This window comes from Macrobrachium nipponense, chromosome 16 (assembly GCF_015104395.2).
Source record: "Macrobrachium nipponense isolate FS-2020 chromosome 16, ASM1510439v2, whole genome shotgun sequence".
Classification (NCBI taxonomy): Eukaryota; Metazoa; Arthropoda; class Malacostraca; order Decapoda; family Palaemonidae; genus Macrobrachium; species Macrobrachium nipponense.
In genome coordinates, this window is record NC_087209.1 from 3792742 (window position 1) to 3814654 (window position 21913).

Below are 21913 nucleotides of genomic sequence, written 5' to 3' on the forward strand. Positions count from 1 at the left end.
TCTTTCACTGCTTTTCTTCCATCTTTCCCATTTGCTGCTTATATTTCTCTGATTTTAACTTATCATTATTCTTTCGCTGATTTTTTTCCCTTATTTGGTGTTACCTTCCTTTTCTCCTCATCGTTATTGCTCATCCCTATCTCTACTTCCTTGCCTCATTTACTTGCATCTTCTTTACTGCTTGAATATGCTTCCGTACTTCCTATATTACAGCTTGCTTTCTCCCTAACACTGACATACTCCTTCCTTGATTTCCCTTTTCATCCTACTCATTTGCAATCAAAGTAAACTAATATACAAAAGCACAAACCTTCCTTGATTTAAACCTTCCTCCTGCTTCTTTGCCATCAAAACAAACGCATGTACACAAACACAGAATCCTTCTTTGATTCATAACTTCATCCTGCTCCCTAGACACCAAAACAAACGCACATACAAGCACAATCATTATTTGAATCATAACTTCATCCTGCTCCTCAGCCATCAAAACAAAAGCACATACAAACACATAATCCTTCCTTGATTTTCTTCTTCACCCTGCTCTCTTGCCACCAAAAGGAAGCACATGCACAAACACAAACACAAGCACAAACGCCAACGCACCAACGGCCAGTGCCTTGTATTCAGGCATGGCAGCCGTTACCATAATCCCCTTAATAGAATGCGACCTGTGCTAATTCCCTTATCGCCTCCATTGGCCGTTCAAGCCGCCTCCAGCGAGAAAAACCTCCCATGAAATAAACTAGGGTCACACTCCCTCCCCCTATACCCCTCCCCCCGGGGGAGAAACGGCCCCTCCTCGACTGACAACGCAAATCATCGTTATCAAACAGAGAGAGAGAGAGAGAGAGAGAGAGAGAGAGAGAGATTCAAACAAACATATGAGGGTTACTGATGAAAAATGAGAGAGAGAGAGAGAGAGAGAGAGAGAGAGAGAGAGAGAGAGAGAGAGAGAGACCTACCTACCTACCTCGGGAACGCGCTAAAGCTATCAAGCTATGGTGGTTCGTGGCTTATTATTATTTTCATTTTCTTCTTATTTTTTATTTTTTCTTCTAAAACTTGGCAGGGAGGCGTCTACAACGTTTGAGACTGTATCTGAGCGGGTGACGGATTCCTGCCTTTCGGGATGACAAACTGCTGCCCCGAGAGAATGAGGAGGAGAGACCCAGAGTGTCTAAATACGCGGTTGTCACACCTATCACTTAGACGGTGCCATTAGGCCATGAGATCCGGCCATGATGATGATGATGATGATGGGAGCTCGAGAGGTAATGGAGAGGATTCGGAGAGGAGGAGTGAGACGTGGGAAGAGAGAGGTAGAAAGGATGAGGAGAAGAGAAAGAATAAGATGACAATTTGAGTAGAGGCGTTAGAATGAGAGAACAGAAGCTTAGGAAAGAGACAGAATAAGTTGATGATTTGATTAGAGGCGTGAGAAGGGGAAAAGGAGAAGTTCAGGAAAGGAGACGGCAGGAGGAGAGGACAGGGGAGGTAATCAACTAGAAGAGAGGTAAGAAAAGTGAGGGGAGAAAAATTAGAAGAGAAGTAAGGAGAGGTAAGATGAGCCCTGGAAGAGGTGAGAAATGAGGAGGCAATGGAGAGGATTCGGAGGAGAAGTGAAATGAGGGAAAAGGTGTGAGGAAGGGAGAAGGGAAGATGAGGTACAGGAGGAAGAAGAGAGAGAGAGAGAGGTAAGTAAAAAAGAGAAGTAAGATAAGGGAAAAAAAAGACAGTACAGACGAATTACGCTCGGAGGTCTGAAAGGAGGAAGAAATGAAAGAATTAGGTTAATACATATATACATAAATATATACATACCTACACACATACACTATATATATATTATATATATATATATATATAATATATTATATATAATATAATATATAATATATATAATATATATAGAGAGAGAGAGAGAGATGAGAGAGAGAGAGAGAGAGAGAGAGATTCATCTCTCGCTGACGAGTGGCAAACTCACAATCGGAAATCACGAAAGACGTGAGAGTTGCAGCAGCTAACGAATATAGTTCGAGAACTTCCATTGAAGTCCGCGAGCCTTGCCAAGGACGTCAGTATTCATTCACCCGCTGACGTCCATTTTAAGACTCCGTTAAAAGGCCCGGAGTAAATCTTGCATACACGTTCGGTAAACAAAGATCAGGCAGGCAGGGTCCGTTACGTACGAGTGTATGGCACCATGGCTGGGTAAAGTTGGGATGGTGTGTAAATAGTTTTTTTTTTTTTTTTGCTTGCTAAAGTAGGGTCTTACAAAATGATTTTCACACCTGCATGTCATACAGAAACAAATTTCAAACACAAAAACATATATACATATACATAGCGTATGTGTGTCTGTGCCTGAGTGTGTATACACAAACCGGACAAAAAAAAATCTGTCGCGACACTGATACGCAATTTCTCGTAATGCGGGAATCTTCTGAGAAAGAAAAGCCCCAGAGAGAGAGAGAGAGAGAGAGAGAGAGAGAGAGAGAGAGAGAGAGAGTTTCTTCCAAAGGATGGTTATTTCAAAGGTAGCAAAGAGCATACAACAACAGAAAGCTAAAGCAACCAATTGCGTCGGTCGTCCCAAATATCCAAGAGATATACATCAGACATCCCGCTGAGGAGAGAGAGAGAGAGAGAGAGAGAGAGAGAGAGAGAGAGAGAGAGAGAGAGAGAGAGAGAGAGAGAATATCCCTGGTCTGTGTCAAAGCTCTATTGCAAGACTGAGCGTTCTGACGTGTAAGGAAAGGCTGACATTCATCCTGCCCTTTCTGACCCCTCAGGCAACTACCAAATCTTATAGCTCGCCTTAGTAAGATACACTGGTTTAAAAATGTAAGGGTATAGAATATTCAACTGGATTAAATGTCAATATTTGAAAAATCCCCTCCAGAGATAACAAACTCTGGTAACCTGTATATTTATTCCACATACATTATATATCATATATATAGTATATATCATATATATATATGTATATATATATATATATATATATATATCTATAATATCTATAGATATAATATAACATAGAATATAGCATATATATAATATAATATAATATATATATATAGTATATATATATAGTATATTATACATATAAATCTTTACATTTAACTAGACAAGCGTGAATGCTTATGAATAAAATGAACATAACAAGAGGCATAAGGGCCAAAAATTCCCCTAAAACCATGACACTGAATGAGAGAGAGAGAGAGAGAGAGAGAGAGAGAGAGAGAGAGAGAGAGAGAGAGAGTGAAAATAACGGTGAGCCAGTATGTCGGAGATTTCAAAGATTAGGGGCAGTTGCCGGAAGCTTAAGACGGGAGATAAAAACATAGCAAGAGTTACTCTCAAGCAAAAACATAATAAAACAGGATCTCGTCATTGCATAGGCATGGGAGAGAGAGAGAGACCTTACGTACCTACTCACATGTACCCTAGTCCTTGATTTCGGGGTACGAAATAAACGTCTTGTCATCCTGAATGATGGTGTCTGTTATGTGTGTCTGTGTGTTTTAAGAGAGAGAGAGAGAGAGAGAGAGAGAGAGAGAGAGAGAGAGAGAGAGAGAGAGAGAGAATTTTTCACAATGTTCGCCAAGGGATGGCTACTTTTGGAAGGAATTTGTTCTAGTTAAACGGAAGTCGAAACCCAGTTAACAACAACAACAACAACAACAACAACAACAATAATAATAATAATAATAATAATAATAATAATAATAATAATAATAAGTTATAACGATGAGAAATAAAAAAAGTCGCAAAATATCATAATTACATACTGATCGTAAATAAAGACAAATCGAAGTTCGATTATTTTAGCAAGTGATAAGTTATCAATGGAAGGGAAATTAGCGAGGCCATAAGGCAAACCTTCATTTAGTTTACATTTTATCCCTGATAACATCAGATTCCGTAAATTTCAATAATAATATTATGGTTTATAAGTCAAACATCACCTTCGCTATTCGTATTCAGAAGCCACTTGACAATACAGTTATGGCAGGTGCTTCCTATCGGGTTTCTGTGGAATCTGGCACTACATTAGTAACCTCTGTATACAGTTCTCTCTGTTGTTATTGTCTGTGGTTACCTTTCCTAGGCATAAATTATTGAGTTATGTATTAACTGAATGCCCCAATAATTAAGGATTGGGCTGATATTTGACAGAGAAAGTATCACTCACTGACGTCGCAGTACCACGGGACACCAAAGTAGATGGGAAAGATGAGAGAAAATGGATAAAGCATCAAGACCTGAACATGGAAATAAGAAGGTTAAGGGATATTCTAGTGGAAATAGCACCCATACTCATAGAAACACTAGGAAGGATCCCAAGATCCCTGAAAAAGAACCTACAAAAACATGCAGACGAGCGTGCTATTATTAACAGTGCACATTGTGAGGAAAGTGATAGAGTCAGGATGCTACCCGAAACCCCACACCATAAATGCCCCTCCAGGTCGAATAGGATGACTGAGATAGACAACAACAACAACAACAATAATAATAATAATAATAATAATAATAATAATAATAATAATAATAATAATAATAATAATATAAAGACTACAAAACTTAACCAATATAAAAGTCCCGAAAATTAACTCTACGGTCTTTACTACCCGTGTTTTACTAAACCCCTCAAAATACTGTATAATAATACGAGAGAGAGACCTTACCTTACCTTACAGACCTTACATCTTGTTCGGGTTGCCCCAGGTCCCTCAGTGTGAGGCACCTCTAATGTCTACCAGAGAGTTGCTAGTACATCTTCCGGTATATTTTGCATCTTCAATCTTGGATGGTCTGGGATGCAGTTTAGATATTTGTCGAGCTTATTCTTAAACACATCTACGCTCACTCCTGATATATTCCTCAGATGAGCTGGCAACGCATTGAATAGACGCTGCATTATCGATGCTGGTGCGTAGTGGATTAATGTCCTGTGTGCTTTCCTTATTTTTCCTGGTATAGTTTTGGGCACTATTAATCTACCTCTGCTTGCTCTTTCTGATATTTTTAGTTCCATGATATTTTCTGCTATTCCTTCTATCTGTTTCCATGCCTGAATTATCATGTAGCGTTCTCTTCTCCTTTCTAGACTATATAATTTTAAGAATTGTAGTCTTTCCCAGTAGTCTAGGTCCTTAACTTCTTCTATTCTAGCTGTAAAGGACCTTTGTACACTCTCTATTTGTGCAATATCCTTTTGATAGTGTGGTACCATATCATATTGCAATATTCAAGTGGACTATACGAACATATGTTTTATAAAGCATAATCATGTGTTTTCAGCTTTTCTTGTTTTGGAAGTGCCGTAACAACATTCCCATTTTTGCTTTACATTTTGCCAACAGAGTTGCTATTTGATCATTGCATAACATGTTCCTATTCATCATCACACCAAGGTCTTTAACTGCTTCCTTATTTGTGATGGTCTCATTATTAGGTCCCTTATATGCATATAGCTTTCTTTCTCTGTCTCCATAATTTATTGATTCAAATTTATCAGAGTTAAATACCATCCTATTTACCTCTGCCCAATCATATACTTTGTTAAGGTCTCTTTGTAGAGCGTTCCTATCTTCATCACAAGTAATTTCTCTACTTATTCTTGTGTCATCTGCGAAACTACTCACTACCGAATCCTTCACATTATTGTCTATGTCCTTCAATCATAATAACAAACAGTATTGCAGCTAACACCGTACCTTGCGGCACACCGGATATTACCTTGACTTCATCCGATTTCTCGTCGTTTGCAATAACTATCTGTTTTCTGTTGTGTAAAAATTCTTTTAACCATCTTCCTACTTTATCCACGATATTGTGTTTTCTAATTTTCTTCGTTTAATATATTATGGTCTACTTTATCAAAAGCTTTTGCAAAGTCTAAATAAACCACATCTGTTTCATTTCCGCTTTTCATATTTTTGAATATGTTCTCACGGTGGACTAACAGTTGGGTTTGTGTACTTTTTCCGGGTACGAAACCATGTTGTCCTTTATTAAACAAATTATTTTTTATTAAATGTTTCATAATATTTTTCTTCATTACCCTTTCATACACTTTCATAATATGTGATGTTAGACTCACAGGCCTATAATTACTTGCCTCTAGTCTTGATCCACTTTTGAAAGTAGGGGTAATATATGCTAATTTGTGCTCCTCATAAATCTTGCCTGTATCTACACTTTGTCTTAATAATATTGCAAGTGGCTTTGCGATAGAATGAACTACTTTCTTTAACAAAATAGCAGGAATTCCATCAGGCCCTGCAGCAGCTCCATTTTTAATTTCATTAATAGCCTGCACAATATCAGCTTCATTAATATCTATGTCAGCTAAATATTCACTATTTCATCCCTTACTTCTATATCATTATCTTCATTATCTATTCTAGGGGTGAATTCTCTCTTATATCGTTCTGCCAGTATGTTGCAAATTTCCTTTTTTTCATTCGTTAATCTCCCTTCAATTCTCAGAGGGCCTATTTCTATTCTTCTTTTATTCATCTTCTTCGCATATGAGTATAATAGTTTGGGGTTTTGCTTGATATTTAATAGGGTTTTTTCTTCCAAGTCCCGTTTTTCATTTTCTTTTGATTGTATAATCTTTTGTTCTGCATTTTCTATCTTACTTTTTAGTTCTATAACTTTCCATGCATTTTTTTCTTTTGCAAGACCTTTTTTCCACTTTCTGATTTTCTGGAACAAGATCCTTCTGTCTCTTGGTATGCATGAATGATGTTTTACTTTTCTTCTTCGGTATATCCTCACTTTATAATATCTCCGTATTTACCCTTTATGTCATCACTTACGAAAATGTTATCCCAATCTTTGTTTAATTCTTCATTAATTTCTGACCATTTTATATTTTTACTGTAGAAGTTGTATTTTCCATATCCTTCCCACTTTTCATTTCTTGCTTATCTCTATTTTCACTTGCTTTGGAATGAACTGTTAATTCTATGACATTATGGTCTGAAATATTCGCATTATAAACTATTATTTCTTTAACATAATTCATCTCGTTCACAAATACTAGGTCTAAAGTATTTTCCTTTCTTGTTGGCAGGTGATTTATTTGTTGAATGTTGTATTCTAGTAGCATATCTAATAGCTTTTCAAATTGCCTCTTATCTTCTGCACTACTATTACTCTCTTTTTTATATGTATAAGTACAACCACAATCTCCTATTCGTTCTTTCCATTCTACGAAAGGAAAGTTGAAGTCACCAGATAGAGAATAGTCCAGTCCTTGTGATTTCTACATATATCATCCAATTTTTCAATTATTAAGTCAAACTCTTTAGTATTAGGAGGATCTATATATTACTATGTTCATCAATTTTTCAGATTCAAATTCTACCGCTATTAGTTCACATTCTGAGTTACTATATTTCTCATATATTTTTCCTTGTTTTTGTCTTTCCCATATATTGCGGTTCCTCCTTGATTCCTATTTTTTCTATCTGATCTATAAGTTTGGAACCCTTTTATTTGATCATCCTTCCCAGTCTCTTGGGAATACCAGGTTTCACTTATATTCATTATATCTATTTTCTTTTCATTTTGGGTTAGTTCTTCTAAGTACTCTATTTTTCTTTTTGAGTTACTCGTAACTAAACCCTGCGCATTCATCACTATGATGGTTTGCGTGTTTTCTCCTTCATTTAATACTGGTAGTAATAACTATTTTCCCATGTCTCTTTCCTGTTCTGGTATGTTGTTCTTTTTTTCATTTCCAGAAATTTCTGACATTAAAAATCCAACTTTTCCATAATATTTGATCTTCCTTCATCATAATTATTCATTTTGTGTCTGAATCTGCAATTTTCTCCGTTTCTGCAATATCCTCTTGCATAATAAATACAGTTACTTTATCTCTTGAGTAGAATTTCGGAGCTGATGCTTTGAAATTTTTTGCTGACACCTCTGCATATCTCATTGGTGGTTTGCTTTTCTCTTTTACCTGATATTCTTGATTTCTCTCTTTATTTGTTTCTTTCTTATTTTGGATTTTATTACTTGGTTGGTTATTTATTTGATTATGATTCATGGCTACAGGGTGCATATATTTGCATTTTTTGTCGAACTTACATCCTTTTCCTTCTTTTAGGTTTTTACATATTTTTGGATGCAGATCTCTGCAATCATCCCCATATCCATCTAAGTATGCACATTTACCATATATTTCATAGTTTTGACATATCTTAGGATGTTTGTAGTAACATCTTTCTCCAAATCTGCAATTCCCTCTTTTCAAAAGGTTGCAGATTTTGTCTTTCTTGTCTATATTTTCCTCTTTCCCGTCATTGTATAGATCTGGGTAGAGCCTCTTCGGGATTTGCTTTTCTGTTGTCATATCGTAATTTATTTCTTCTTCGTAGGTATGCTGCTTTATTGCCTCATATGTAGTATCAATGAGTATCTCTGCATCCATACTTTTATCTTGTTCTTTGTTTTCCTTATTTTTTTCTGTCATTTCATTTTTGTTTACTTCTCTTCCGTTTTCCTCTTCTTCTTTTTCTTCTTCTTCTTCCTCTTCCTCTTCTTCTTCATCCTCAACTATTTGTACATTCATCTTGATTTAATAACATTGTCTATCCATGATAGAACATGTTGAACAAAAAACAAAATTCTTGTATCTTTTCTCAAATCTTGTATTACCTCAGCACACTGTGGATGGGTCGGAATGTTGCATGCAGCACATTTTCTGATTAGGTTTTGTGGATTGACTATGCTATACCAACCTTACACAGTTTGCATGCTTTTGGCATTCTTTTATTTTCCTAATGCATCAATTAGGATATTCACAAGATTCACCTTATTCATTTTCTTTGTCGGAATATGTTGGTTTATGTATATTTTCTTTATGAGTCTCTTGACCACTTGGATTTTATTTGGAACTTCTTCAATTATTTTCAAGATATTTTCATTAGATTTGTTCCAGTTTGAAGGATTATATCCTTCTAATATATCTATGAATGCTTTTGTATCTTTTTGGTTAGGACTGTTGCTGATTTCATAGATGAGAAATGCCAGTTCCCTTCCTGCTACCTCATCGTATTGCGAATCTGCTAGACACGCCAAATTACGCCACCTCTTCCCGCAGTTGGAACTTACTGCCATCTTGTTCTGATTTATAGTATTACACTTGATAAACTAACTTAGAAGACGCTTTATCCTACTATTTTCACACTAATCTTATCACCGATAGTTCACGAACACTTCTAGATATTTCTCAAATTCTAGTCGTATGTTAAACTTGTGATATCTGTTGATTAATCTGACTTCACGCGGGTACGACTCACCAAGCAAGATGGCTACTTACGAGAGAGAGAGAGAGAGAGAGCGAGAGAGAGAGAGAGATAGAGAAGAGAGAGAGAGAGAGAGAGAGAGATAGAGAAGGGGGGAGGGGGGACGGGGTTGGGGGAGCATCAGGAAGAAGTCTGGTTGATACAACATAATGCAAGATTATAATTCATGCAACGGAAAGGCAAAAATTTCGATATCCCAAGTTGCGTACTGTAATATGGCACGCATGTGCAATTGCACACATTTTTATTAACTTTGGATTTAGCCCTCACACTAAATTTGGCAACTTGAAGATATGTTAGAAGTGGAAATCAAATATGCGTCACGAGTTTCCTTGAAAGTAAGTCGGACGTGGTGCGTTGGGGGAAAATGATAAATGTGTAGTTGGAGTTTACGAACGAACGTGTCTAGTTCCCCTCTAGAAAGTTCCTAGGTTACGAACACTTTTTTTTTTTTTTTTTTTTAAGCATTCAAGTTAAGTTTGAAATAAGTACTTCGCACCTGTATCCTACAACATCGAGTTACACACAGCCAGGTGGACACGTATATACGCTGATGATGTATACACATACAGGAAGTATTACGTGAGTTGTATGTGTATTCCATGTTTAACTACTTATACATCATATATATATATATATATATATATATATATATATATATATATATATATATATATGTGTGTGTGTGTGTGTGTGTGTGTGTGTGTGTGTGTGTACATATATATATCTTACAAGTGTGAATTGATGTGTTAGTGAATTACATATCGTGTCAGCTGCTCTTGCTTGGAGACAAAGTGAGCTGTAGAGGCAGCCATCTTGAATGAAGGAATCTGATGCGTTTGCGTTTTTAAGCTGGTGGCTCTCCGTACTGTTGCCAGGGGCGGTTTGGGGCGTGGTGGGTATGTACATTCGTTTGTACGGATGTCACAGGTTTGACCGATCGAGGCACTTGAGGGAAAGACACATTCCTTTGTGATAGGAAGAAGGACGGTTGAGGAAACGCCGAGTCTCGGGAGAAAACCCCCATCTCAAAGGTATGGCACATATTTTAAATGACTTAGAAACAGTTGCCTTTGAAAAGAGAGAAGCGTGAAATGTATCTCTTTACTTAATATTGCCTTTGAAAAGAGAGAAGTGTGAAGTGTATCTCTTTACTTAATATTGTGTTATATATCTTTATTACAGAAGGGTTCTATTCCATGATATTAGAGACGGGATTCTCTAACTTGGCTAATACAAGGTAACAATTGACATTTTGAGTCTGGGAGTGAATACTTGGCCAGGAGAGTGGAATGATACTTAATAGTTTTCTTTGTGGGGCAGACTTGGGGTTTTTATCACTATGACTTATTAATCATTTTGTTCTATTTTATGTTCATCTGCTTTGGGTAATAAATAGTATATTTTGTATTTATGTGAGCTTAATAGCCTAATGACATGTTTGCAGATAGAGGGCGCCCGCTTTCAACAGGTAAGGGTTTTCAATTTGTGTAGTTTTGTCAAAAGGGGGGTTAAGATATATATATATATATATATATATATATATATATATATATATATATATATATATATAATATATAGTATATATATATGTGTGTGTGTGTGTGTGTGTGTGTGTGTGTGTGTACATTTCTGCGTGTGCGCGCGCCCTTACCTGCCTAGGAGAGGGAGCTGCGGACGAGTGGGCGTGCTGGAGTTCATGAATGGTGGTGAGGAGGCGCTGGACGTATCCTTGGCGCTCATCGTGGTACTGTCGCCATTGGCCGTTTTACTTCAGCTGCCTGCAAGCAAAAAAAAAAAATTACTATTAAAACAACTGCATTATTTATGCGTACACCTGGAACTATGTATAAATTGCACTTATATTATCAATATTTATATATATTTATAGCTTTCTAATAATTAATATTGTGTACACGACATACATGCATGTATTTTGTCTTTGATTTGTTTGATATGAGTACAAACAAATGCATATATGTATGTATACTTATGTATATGTGTGTCATTGAATCCTAAGACTTTGCTGAAATATCAAGAAGGAATATAAAAAATGCTTATTCACATTCATTTAATAAAAAGCTAGATTCTTGCTATATTAATCGTCTCCAAATTGTTTAAGGCAGGTCATCAATATATTTGCTTAGATCTGAGTGACAAACAATTGTCAGAAAAAGAATATATGTATAAACGTTAAATTAAACTTGTTTATATTTTTAGTTATCTGATGTCTTTCATATTAGAGAGAGAGAGAGAGAGAGAGAGAGAGAGAGAGAGAGAGAGAGAGAGAGAGAGAGAGAGAGAGAGAGAGAGAGAGAGAGAGATTTGCAACCAAGTGACATTGCCTTACCTCTTCTAGAGCAGCCTTCAGCTTCTTGTTTTCTTCTCTGAGTTTTTTGAGTTCATCTTCTTCGGTCGAAACGGATCCGTTTTTTATGGACGTTTTTGACCCGTTTTTTATGATGGTCTCCGTCCCTTCCAGATTCCAGGGGATACTATCCAGGGACCTGAGACTGTCCGTCCCGTTCTCTAGAAGCGGCGGACTGCTGTAGTCTATGGAATTGGGTCCGTTCTGAGATGTGGTGGTGGTCGTTGCTGTCGTGGGCGCCGTCATGGGCGGCGTAGGCGTCGTCTTTGCAGGTGGCGACGACTTTTTCGTCGTCGATATGACTGGATCGACGACTACGGACGCAGTAGGGTCGTCGCTCAGCGCTGGAGGAGGAGGAGGAGGAGGACCATTCGAGATAAGAATCTTGTCGTCAAGTCGTGGTGGGTGGAGAGAAGGCTGCTGATGAGCCTTGTCGTCGAGTCGTTGGGAATTCATCAACTGCAATTTGTCGTCGAGTCGCGGGTCGTTGTTGTTCTCGATGGATCGGCGTGTCAGCTCCGCTGGTCGAGAGTCGAAGTGGTGGTGATGGTGGTAGATCTTGTCCTCGTGCTGGAATGAGGATGAGGAGGGGTCCTGCTCTTGCCGTCTGCCATCTTCTTCCCCGGTCGACGTTGATGGCTGGAGGGCGACAAGGAAAGTAGAGGGACCAGAATTAGTTCTGATATGGATATCATAAATAAGGCATAAACAAAAAAGACAATAATGCTACACTATACTAATAGTAATAACGGCGAGTACATTACACTAGGCTGGACAACTTCAAAAAACGTTTCATACAGTACAAAAATATTGTACTGAATCAATAAAACATGGGCAGTATAGTAAAATAACAATTCTGACTGGGATGCATGTATTAAAAATAAACGTGTTTAAATAGATCATCATCAACGTGTATGCTCTTCAAAATTAAATAAAAATAAAATAAATAAAAAATAACACTGATACGCTGGAGTAATTACATAAAACTGCATAACATCACATTAAATCTGGCCTATTCTTTCCTTGTCAGTAAAACTAACATAAAATCAGTCTTAGAATATAATTCATTTCAAAACCTTAATTATTTTAATATAACAATGTCTAATGGATTCCACCTCCACGCCACAAGGGCAAGTTATATTAGGTCAGTCTATTCCACCTCTGTCTACAATCTTGGGCAATTCAGCAGTTGCACCTCTATCTTCATATCCCGTTTGGAGAAAATATTCAATTTATATACAGCCGAGTTTTGTGCTGATTCATGCAACAACAATAAAAGACATTCTTTTAAAAGCACTCTTACCCTTGTTATAAATTATAAGAGACAAATAACCTTCCTTCAGATACTAAAAGACATTCTTTTAAAAGCACTCTTACCCTTATTATAAATTATAAGAGTCAAATAACCTTCCTTCAGATACTGTACTGAATATTTCACAAAATCAACCAGCGCCATTTGACTTTCCATTGGCGACATCCAATGACCTGTACCCAAACAAACGACAAAAATTCATCTCACAAGGCCTCCATATTTTCTTTGATCTGAAGTTACTTTGACTGTACTATTACACTAGATAAAACCAACTTTATTGCCATACTAATTTTTCAGTAATTAATTGGATACTCTTCACCGCTATATCCTCTTATAGTTCAATTTTCTGACGAACCATTGCTCGTCTTCAAAAAACCCAGTTTATAGAGTTTACAATTCTCAAATCTCTAAACACCACCAAGAATTGTGGCCCTTCACGGCATTTCTCCTTGGCTTATGAATGTGTTTGTTGGCAAAACCTTCTTTTAATGTTTTGCTGTTTTTTATTATTGTATTGCGAACACCAGTAAAACGCCTTACATACTGACTGCATTCTCGCATTCTCTTCATTACACCGTTGAAAGGACGGAGAACAACAATTACTGGGCTTTCAGAGTCGTTGTGCTCTGCCCCTGGTAATATTTGTCAACTCATACTTTCTCTCTATTGATCTTCACGTTTGATTATAAAAGTTCATCGACAGATAATCTTACGCTGGCGATTTCTCTGACTATTTTCCTAATGAATTCTGTTGCTTTAAAAATTTCTGACATTTTTATCAAGTTCGGAAACAATTCCTTTCTTTTCTAACATTTTTGGCCGGTTCCAGACAATTCCCTACACGTTTTATCTCGTAATTGTATAATTATAAATTATTATATAATGCCTTGTTGTCCTTAAAAACTTAATGCTTTACATAATTCCCTGGTGTTGATATGTTACGTATGGTTTCCTTCTTTTTCCTAGTTTTTAATTTATTTATATACATATTTATTTATTTTAGTGATCGACTTCCAACACTTAAATGTTACCTTAAATTAATTATGGTGATTTTCATCTGCTAATTCGTTCCAAGACTTTTTTTTCTGAAGGTAATGCAAACCCTTAACGATTAAATTCGATGCTGTTATTTATTTTGCTGGCACTTCCTACATCATTTGCTATTGATTACACTGCGCTATAGTTATATTGAACGGAAAATTAAACAAACATGGAAATATACATGAAACCTCCAGTTAGAGATAGTGTTTTCCACAGACAACCGAAATTCAAGTGTTAAGTAAAACAGCAAAAAGCGGGAATAAGATGATAAGTTTGTAAAATAATATTCATCAGTTGAACTCTCGATTCATTCTTACAAAGCCGTGTTACTTGCCCCACCTACTTTTTAAAATCCTGTTGTCAGATCAAGTTGACAGAAGGAGCTAGTGCGCATTTTTTCTATCTAGAACACGAATTGCAAAAAAAAAAAAAAAAAAAAAAAAAAAACACGAAATTAAAGTTAAGAAAATATCTTTGAACGGTGAAGTGTTCTTTGGGTGCACCTCAAGACTGCAAAGCACCTTGGTACAGTGCTGCTTATCCTTTAAGCTTCAGCCCAAAATGAAAAGAAAATAATATAATGAATATAAGTGAACCGGCCTAGGGTGTTCCCAAGAGACTGGGAATGATGATCAATAAAAGGGTTCCAAACTTATAGATCAGATAGAAAAAATAGGAAATCAAGGGGGAACCGCAATATAGGGAAAGACGAAAAAACAAGGAAAAATATATGAGAAATATAGTAACTCAGAATGTGAACTATAGCGGTAGAATTTGAATCTGAAAAAATTGATGAACATAGTAATATATAGACCTCCTAATACTAAAGAGTTTGACTTAATAATTGAAAAATTGGATGATATATGTAGAAATCACAAGGACTGACTATTCTCCTATCTGGTGACTTCAACTTTCCTTTCGTAGAATGGAAAGAACGAATAGGAGATTGTGGTTGTACTTATACATATAAAAAAGAGAGTAATAGTAGTGCAGAAGATAAGAGGCAATTTGAAAAAGCTATTAGATATGCTACTAGAATACAACATTCAACAAATAACTCACCTGCCAACAAGAAAGGAAATACTTTAGACCTAGTATTTGAATGAACGAGATGAATTATGTTAAAGAAATAATAGTTTATAATGCGAATATTTCAGACCATAATGTCATAGAATTAACAGTTCATTCCAAAGCAAGTGAAAATAGAGATAAGCAAGAAATGAAAAAGGGGGAAAGGTGGGAAGGATAGGAAAATACAACTTCTACAGTAAAAAATATAAAATGGTTCAGAAATTAATGAAGAATTAAACAAAGATTGGGATAACATTTTTCGTAAGTGGATGACATAAGGGTAAATACGGAGATATTATATAAATATTGGAGAAAATAGTGGAAAAATATATACCGAAGAAGAAAAGTAAACATCATTCATCATACCAAGAGACAGAAGGATCTTGTTCCAGAAATCAGAAAGTGGAAAAAAGGTCTTGCAAAAGAAAAAAATGCATGGAAAGTTATAGAACTAAAAAGTAAGATAGAAAATGCAGAACAAAAGATTATACAATCAAAAAGAAAATGAAAAACGGGACTTGGAAGAAAAAACCCTATTAAATATCAAGCAAAACCCCAAGATATTATACTCATATGCGAAGAAGATGAATAAAAGAAGAATAGAAATAGGCCCTCTGAGAATTGAAGGGAGATTAACGAATGAAAAAAAGGAAATTTGCAACATACTGGCAGAACGATATAAGAGAGAATTCACCCCTAGAATAGATAATGAAGATAATGATATAGAAGTAAGGGATTGAAAAATAGTGAATATTTAGCTGACATAGATATTAATCAAGCTGATATTGTGCAGGCTATTAATGAAATTAAAAATGGAGCTGCTGCAGGGCCTGATGGAATTCCTGCTATTTTGTTAAAGAAAGTAGTTCATTCTATCGCAAAGCCACTTGCAATATTATTAAGAAAACGAAAGTGTAGATAACAGGCAAGATTTGATGAGGAGCACAAATTAGCATATATTACCCCTACTTTCAAAAGTGGATCAAGACTAGAGGCAAGTAATTATAGGCCTGTGAGTCTAACATCACATATTATGAAAGTGTATGAAAGGGTAATGAAGAAAAATATTATGAAACATTTAATAAAAAAAAATAATTTGTTTAATAAAGGACAACATGGTTTCGTACCCGGAAAAAGTACACAAAACCCAACTGTTAGTCCACCGTGAGAACATATTCAAAAATATGAAAAGCGGAAATGCAAAGAAACAGATGTGTTTATTTTTATAAGACTTTGGCAAAAGCTTTTGATAAGTAGACCATAATATATTAGCGAAGAAAATTAGAAAACACAATATCGTGGATAAAGTAGGAAGATGGTTAAAAGAATTTTTACACAACAGAAAACAGATAGTTATTGCAAACGACGAGAAATCGGATGAAGTCAAGGTAATATCCGTGTGCCGCAAGGTACGGTGTTAGCTGCATACTGTTTGTTATTATGATTGAAGACATAGACAATAATGTGAAGGATTCGTAGTGAGTAGTTTCGCAGATGACACAAGGAATAAGTAGAGAAATTACTTGTGATGAAGATAGGAACGCTCTACAAAGAGACCTTAACAAAGTATATGATTGGGCAGAGGTAAATAGATGGTATTTAACTCTGATAAATTTGAATCAATAAATTATGGAGACAGAGAAAGAAAAGCTAATGCATATAAGGGACCTAATAATGAGACCATCACAAATAAGGAAGCAGTTAAAGACCTTGGTGTGATGATGAATAGGAACATGTTATGCAATGATCAAATAGCAACTCTGTTGGCAAAATGTAAAGCCAAAAATGGGAATGTTGTTACGGCATCAAAACAAGAAAATAAAAGCTGAACACATGATTATGCTTTATAAAAACATATGTTCGTAGTCCACTTGAATATTGCAATATGATATGGTACCCACACTATCAAAAGGATATTGCACAAAATAGAGAGTGTACAAAGGTCTTTACAGCTAGAATAGAAGAAGTTAAGGACCTTCGAACTACTGGGAAAGACTACAATTCTTAAAAATTATATAGTCTAGAAAGGAGAGAGAACGCTACATGATAATTCAGGCATGGAAACAAGATAGAAGGAATAGCAGAAAAACATGGAAACTAAAAATATCAGAAAGAGCAAGCAGAGGTGATTAATAGTGCCCAAAACTATACAGGAAAAAAAAATAGGAAAGCACACAGGACATAATCCACTACGCACCAGCATCGATAATGCAGCGTCTATTCAATGCGTTGCCAGCTCATCTGAGGAATATATCAGGAGTGAGCGTAGATGTGTTTAAGAATAAGCTCGACAAATATCTAAACTGCATCCCAGACCATCCAAGATTGGAAGATGCAAAATATACCGGAAGATGTACTAGCAACTCTCTGGTAGACATTAGAGGTGCCTCACACTGAGGGACCTGGGCAACCCGAACAAGATGTAAGATATGTAAGATATGCCCTATTATTATTTGCAGTTAACAAAACCCGGCAACAGAAAATGCTTCTCCAGGGTTTGGGTGACTGAACTCATCCCTGTTTCTGGCTCGTTTTCCGACACCTGGGAAGCTACTCCCTTATCTGTTTACCTAAACCAAGTCCACACTAAATCTTTTGACTTGACAACAACCAGCATTTAGTCAACGCCGGTCTATCCTAACCATTACCAGATAGTTAAGTCATTTTATTGTCGTTTCACGAGTTGCAAGACAATACCCCCGACACCCAGCCCGCGATTCCTCTGTCTCCAGGGGACACCAGCATCGTTCTTTTTAATTTCTGAGTTATTTCTCTGCTGTTTCGTATTAAGATGTATATTACCTTACTTGTCTATTCCTTGAATTTAAAAAAAGTCCGCCTTCATAGATCCACGGTCTACCTACAAACGTCTGATAGCATAAAGAAGGACATATCTGTGATGTCATCACAATGACCAGAAATATACAGAGAAATACGTGATATCTCTTAACTATGTTAAATTCCCATCCATACAAAGTATCAACAACTAACACAGACGGGGTTTTCATATTCAAAGATGTCCCAAATTAACAATGGGCGGCAGGGCGATGATACTACAGCAACAAGAGTATTCTATTATAAAGGATAGAGTGAATATATTATGGTTATCTATAAATACTTTCTCATATCACATATCGCAGTCTTTGGGGAAAAAAACCGAGGGTATACAAAATTAACGTCAAACTGAAGGATCCCAAATCATACGATATACATATGAAAAGAGGGTTTAAATAAGTACTGCATACATACATACACATAAATGATTGTATTATTTACGTATAACAAATTATATATATTATATATATATATATATATATATATATATATATATATATATATATATATATATGTATATATTATCATTAAAATTCGACGTTGCTGTCTCCTCTACCCTCCTGATCCCTAACCTAGCCCCCACACCCCGGGCGGACAAACTGGTTTACAGGTGCTAGGTGAGCCGTGGCTGCGTCATATCTCCCCTATTATCACCCAGGGGAGGGCAAACAAGATCCACGAAGATTTTACTATCATAGATTTATAATTCTACCAATCCGTTAAACCAGAGAAACTTTACAACTACATAGATACTTGTTATTACATCAGCTACAGTCTTAAAAAAACAAACAAAAACACCATACGTAGAAAGTAGAGTTCTAAAATTAGATTAAGAATCTCTTCGATAACGAAGATTAAGTCTGCCAAATAAAACAAAGGAAAACAATTCACTGTCTAACAAAGGCGCGTGAAAAACGTCTTTTTTTATATTTTTTTTAAGTTCCTTGTACACAAACCCCCTTTTGTGCAGTGTCAATGTCATGCTGTGGAACATCTGGGAATGTTTTTTTTTTTTTTTTTTCTGGGGGAGGGGGTTCAGAATGCAAGAAGAAAATGATTATTATTCTTTTCACATAAGTTTAAATTCAATCCGTTTCGGCAAATAGAGATGTATAAGCCTTACTTTCTTATTATATATTAACGAATTTGTTCGTGGTGAAATTGGATAAAGTTAATATAGTATTTCGAGCTATCGAAGTATTAGTTGACATGAGTGTGGTTTTGGCAGTGCATAAAACACACACACACACGCATATATATATATATATATATATATATATATATATATATATATATATATATATATATATATATATATATATATATATATATAATCTCCAGTCGGCGATATAACAATCTTTCAGGGGGTACCATGATACATATAAGATGTATCATGGTACTCCCTGAACGTATTTATATATATATATATATATATATATATATAAATATATATATAATAATTATATATACTATTTGGTGACTTTGATTTTTTATATATACAACGTGTTACTGCAACCTTGAAAATGCAATGAAATACTGAGTGTATATATTTACATATATTCTATACATACATACACGTACACACACCAACTGAATTACAAGCATAACACCCACCACCTGTATAAAAGGTACACAAAACACCCATTACACTCAAGCACGCGATCGCAACACAGAAGCATACCATTCCCCTCCTTGGCACAAGGGCTCCTGGTGCCCATCTGACCTTCAAAAGGCACGAAACCATCTGTTAAAGCCGTCGGGGAATGCTCAGTCCTTTTGTTTCCTCTCTCTCTCTCTCTCTCTCTCTCTCTCTCTCTCTCTCTCTGGAAGACAAGGTGTTTGGAGACAACTGCCGGACATCAATTAATAGTAATGAATCCTCGTCTCTCTCTCTCTTCTCTCTCTTTCTTTCTCTCTCTCTCTCTCTCTCTCTGGAAGACAAAGTGTTTGGAGACAACTGCCGGACATCAATATATATAGTAATGAATCTCTCTCTCTCTCTCTCTTTCTTCACATCTGACAGGGGAGTTCCTCCCGTGGATCTTCGCGAGCTGATTTGGCGTTCGTTAATTCGCTAGAAAAACAAATTCGCGAAAATATCTTCCCGGTAAAATACTGTGGACATTTACTAATTAATCTTGAGGACTTTCAAGAAGTGATTTGGTTTTCGCTGATTCACGGCAATACCTAAAACATTTCCTAGTATATTTTAAAAAATGCTAAAGGATTCTGTATTGAAAAGATGTTCTTATTTGGTTCGTATAAAATAATAATAATATAATAATAATAATAATAATAATAATAATAATAATAATAATAATAATAATAATAATAATAATAATAATAATGATAATAATAATAATAATATCTCACGAGAGACCTCGCTCTCTCTCAAACAAACCTCGGTGAACAGACTGGCCGTCTAGGTGCCGTTGGGTTTGTATTATTGTAATCTCTCAATCCGTCAAATTAGTTTCTTCGTAGGAGCAGGTAATTTATACAGCAGGTGTATAAAGTCCATTTATTTCCTGAAGTTTCGGTGGAGCTTTCTCCCATTTTCCAAAAGCGAATGAAGTCAGGAGTACAACAACAACAACAACAACAACAACAACAACAACAATAATAATAATAATAATAATAATAATAATAATAATAATAATAATAATAATAATAATAATAATAATAATAATAAATAGAAAAATGCTGTCAGACCGCGCAGTTGCCGGGGGTGAAAGACTTCCCCTACATTTGCCAATAATTTCGTGATAATCACCTTCATAGCATTATTGATAATTTCATTGTTAACATGCATTGTCATCCACATCTAGATTTCAATACTTTTGGAGTTCCTTTATAAGCAACGCAATTTTTGTTAAGTTTTAGTTAAGGATAAATGTTATTTTACCAGCCCTTGAAATGACCAGTTAATAAGGAATGGTGGAAATCGACTTTATCCAATAATTGCAAATGAAACTGTATTATCTAATCACATCGATAATACATAATATACACAACACAAATACGCATTTGTTTATAATTATGTGTATGGCAAACTTCCTGGATATACACTATATATTTATATATATATATATATATATATATATATATATATATATATATACACACTTATTCTTATAGCCTTACGCACTTTACAATGGTAATTGGTTTCATAACCTTCAACTTGAATCATTGAGAGAGAGAGAGAGAGAGAGAGAGAGAGAGAGAGAGAGAGAGAGAGAGAGAGAGAGAGAGAGAATTATCCATGACAAATATAATAAATAAGAAACAACATGGACCACATTTAAATGATAAATACACACTGACCTAGAATCATCGCAGCAACATTCCCAGACGAAGAAATATATTAATCTCAAAACGTCTACAAAGTATTTGAGCAATCTATTACATCTTCACAAAACTCTCCCACATAAACTAGGATTCCGATTAAACAAACACGGAAAGTTGGAAGAAAGAAACGGTGCAATAGAGAAAGAATGCCAAGCAAAACAAATATATTCGCTGTGGATTTAACACCAGGTGGTTAAGTGATTCAGGAGGTTTTCGTCATAACACCCACTAAAATAAAATAAAAAATTATATAAAGAAATATGAAATTGGATGGGGGTGGGTTGGGGGCGGGTGGGGGCGAAAGGTTGGGTAATCACTTGGGCACATGAATAATGCCCCACCTCAAATGCCAAAATAAAAACGGCAAGTCATAAATCTTGAGCAATTTCAGCATTAATATAAAACAAGGGAGAAATGCGCCGAAGTTCATCCGGCACAATCGAGTTTTCTGTACAGTCAAATCTCGATGTGCTGCAGTGAAACTCTCAGCTACGACCGGACAACGCTGAGCTGCTCCCCAGATGCGGTCAAGTGGAGACGTGTCGGCGATGCCTCCAGAATTGGACTCTTGGGTTAACTTTAACCTTAAATAAAATAAAA

General features: G+C 35.8%; 1 protein-coding gene across 1 annotated transcript in view; it reads right to left on the reverse strand.

Annotated features, from left to right (window-relative positions):
• Window positions 1-21913, reverse strand: part of LOC135195528 (uncharacterized) — a 146360-nt gene that overhangs the window by 81866 nt on the left and 42581 nt on the right. Inside the window, 3 exon segments of the mRNA XM_064221774.1 lie at window positions 10993-11100; window positions 11102-11119; window positions 11689-12345. Of these exon segments, the coding sequence (XP_064077844.1) occupies window positions 10993-11100; window positions 11102-11119; window positions 11689-12345 (783 nt within the window).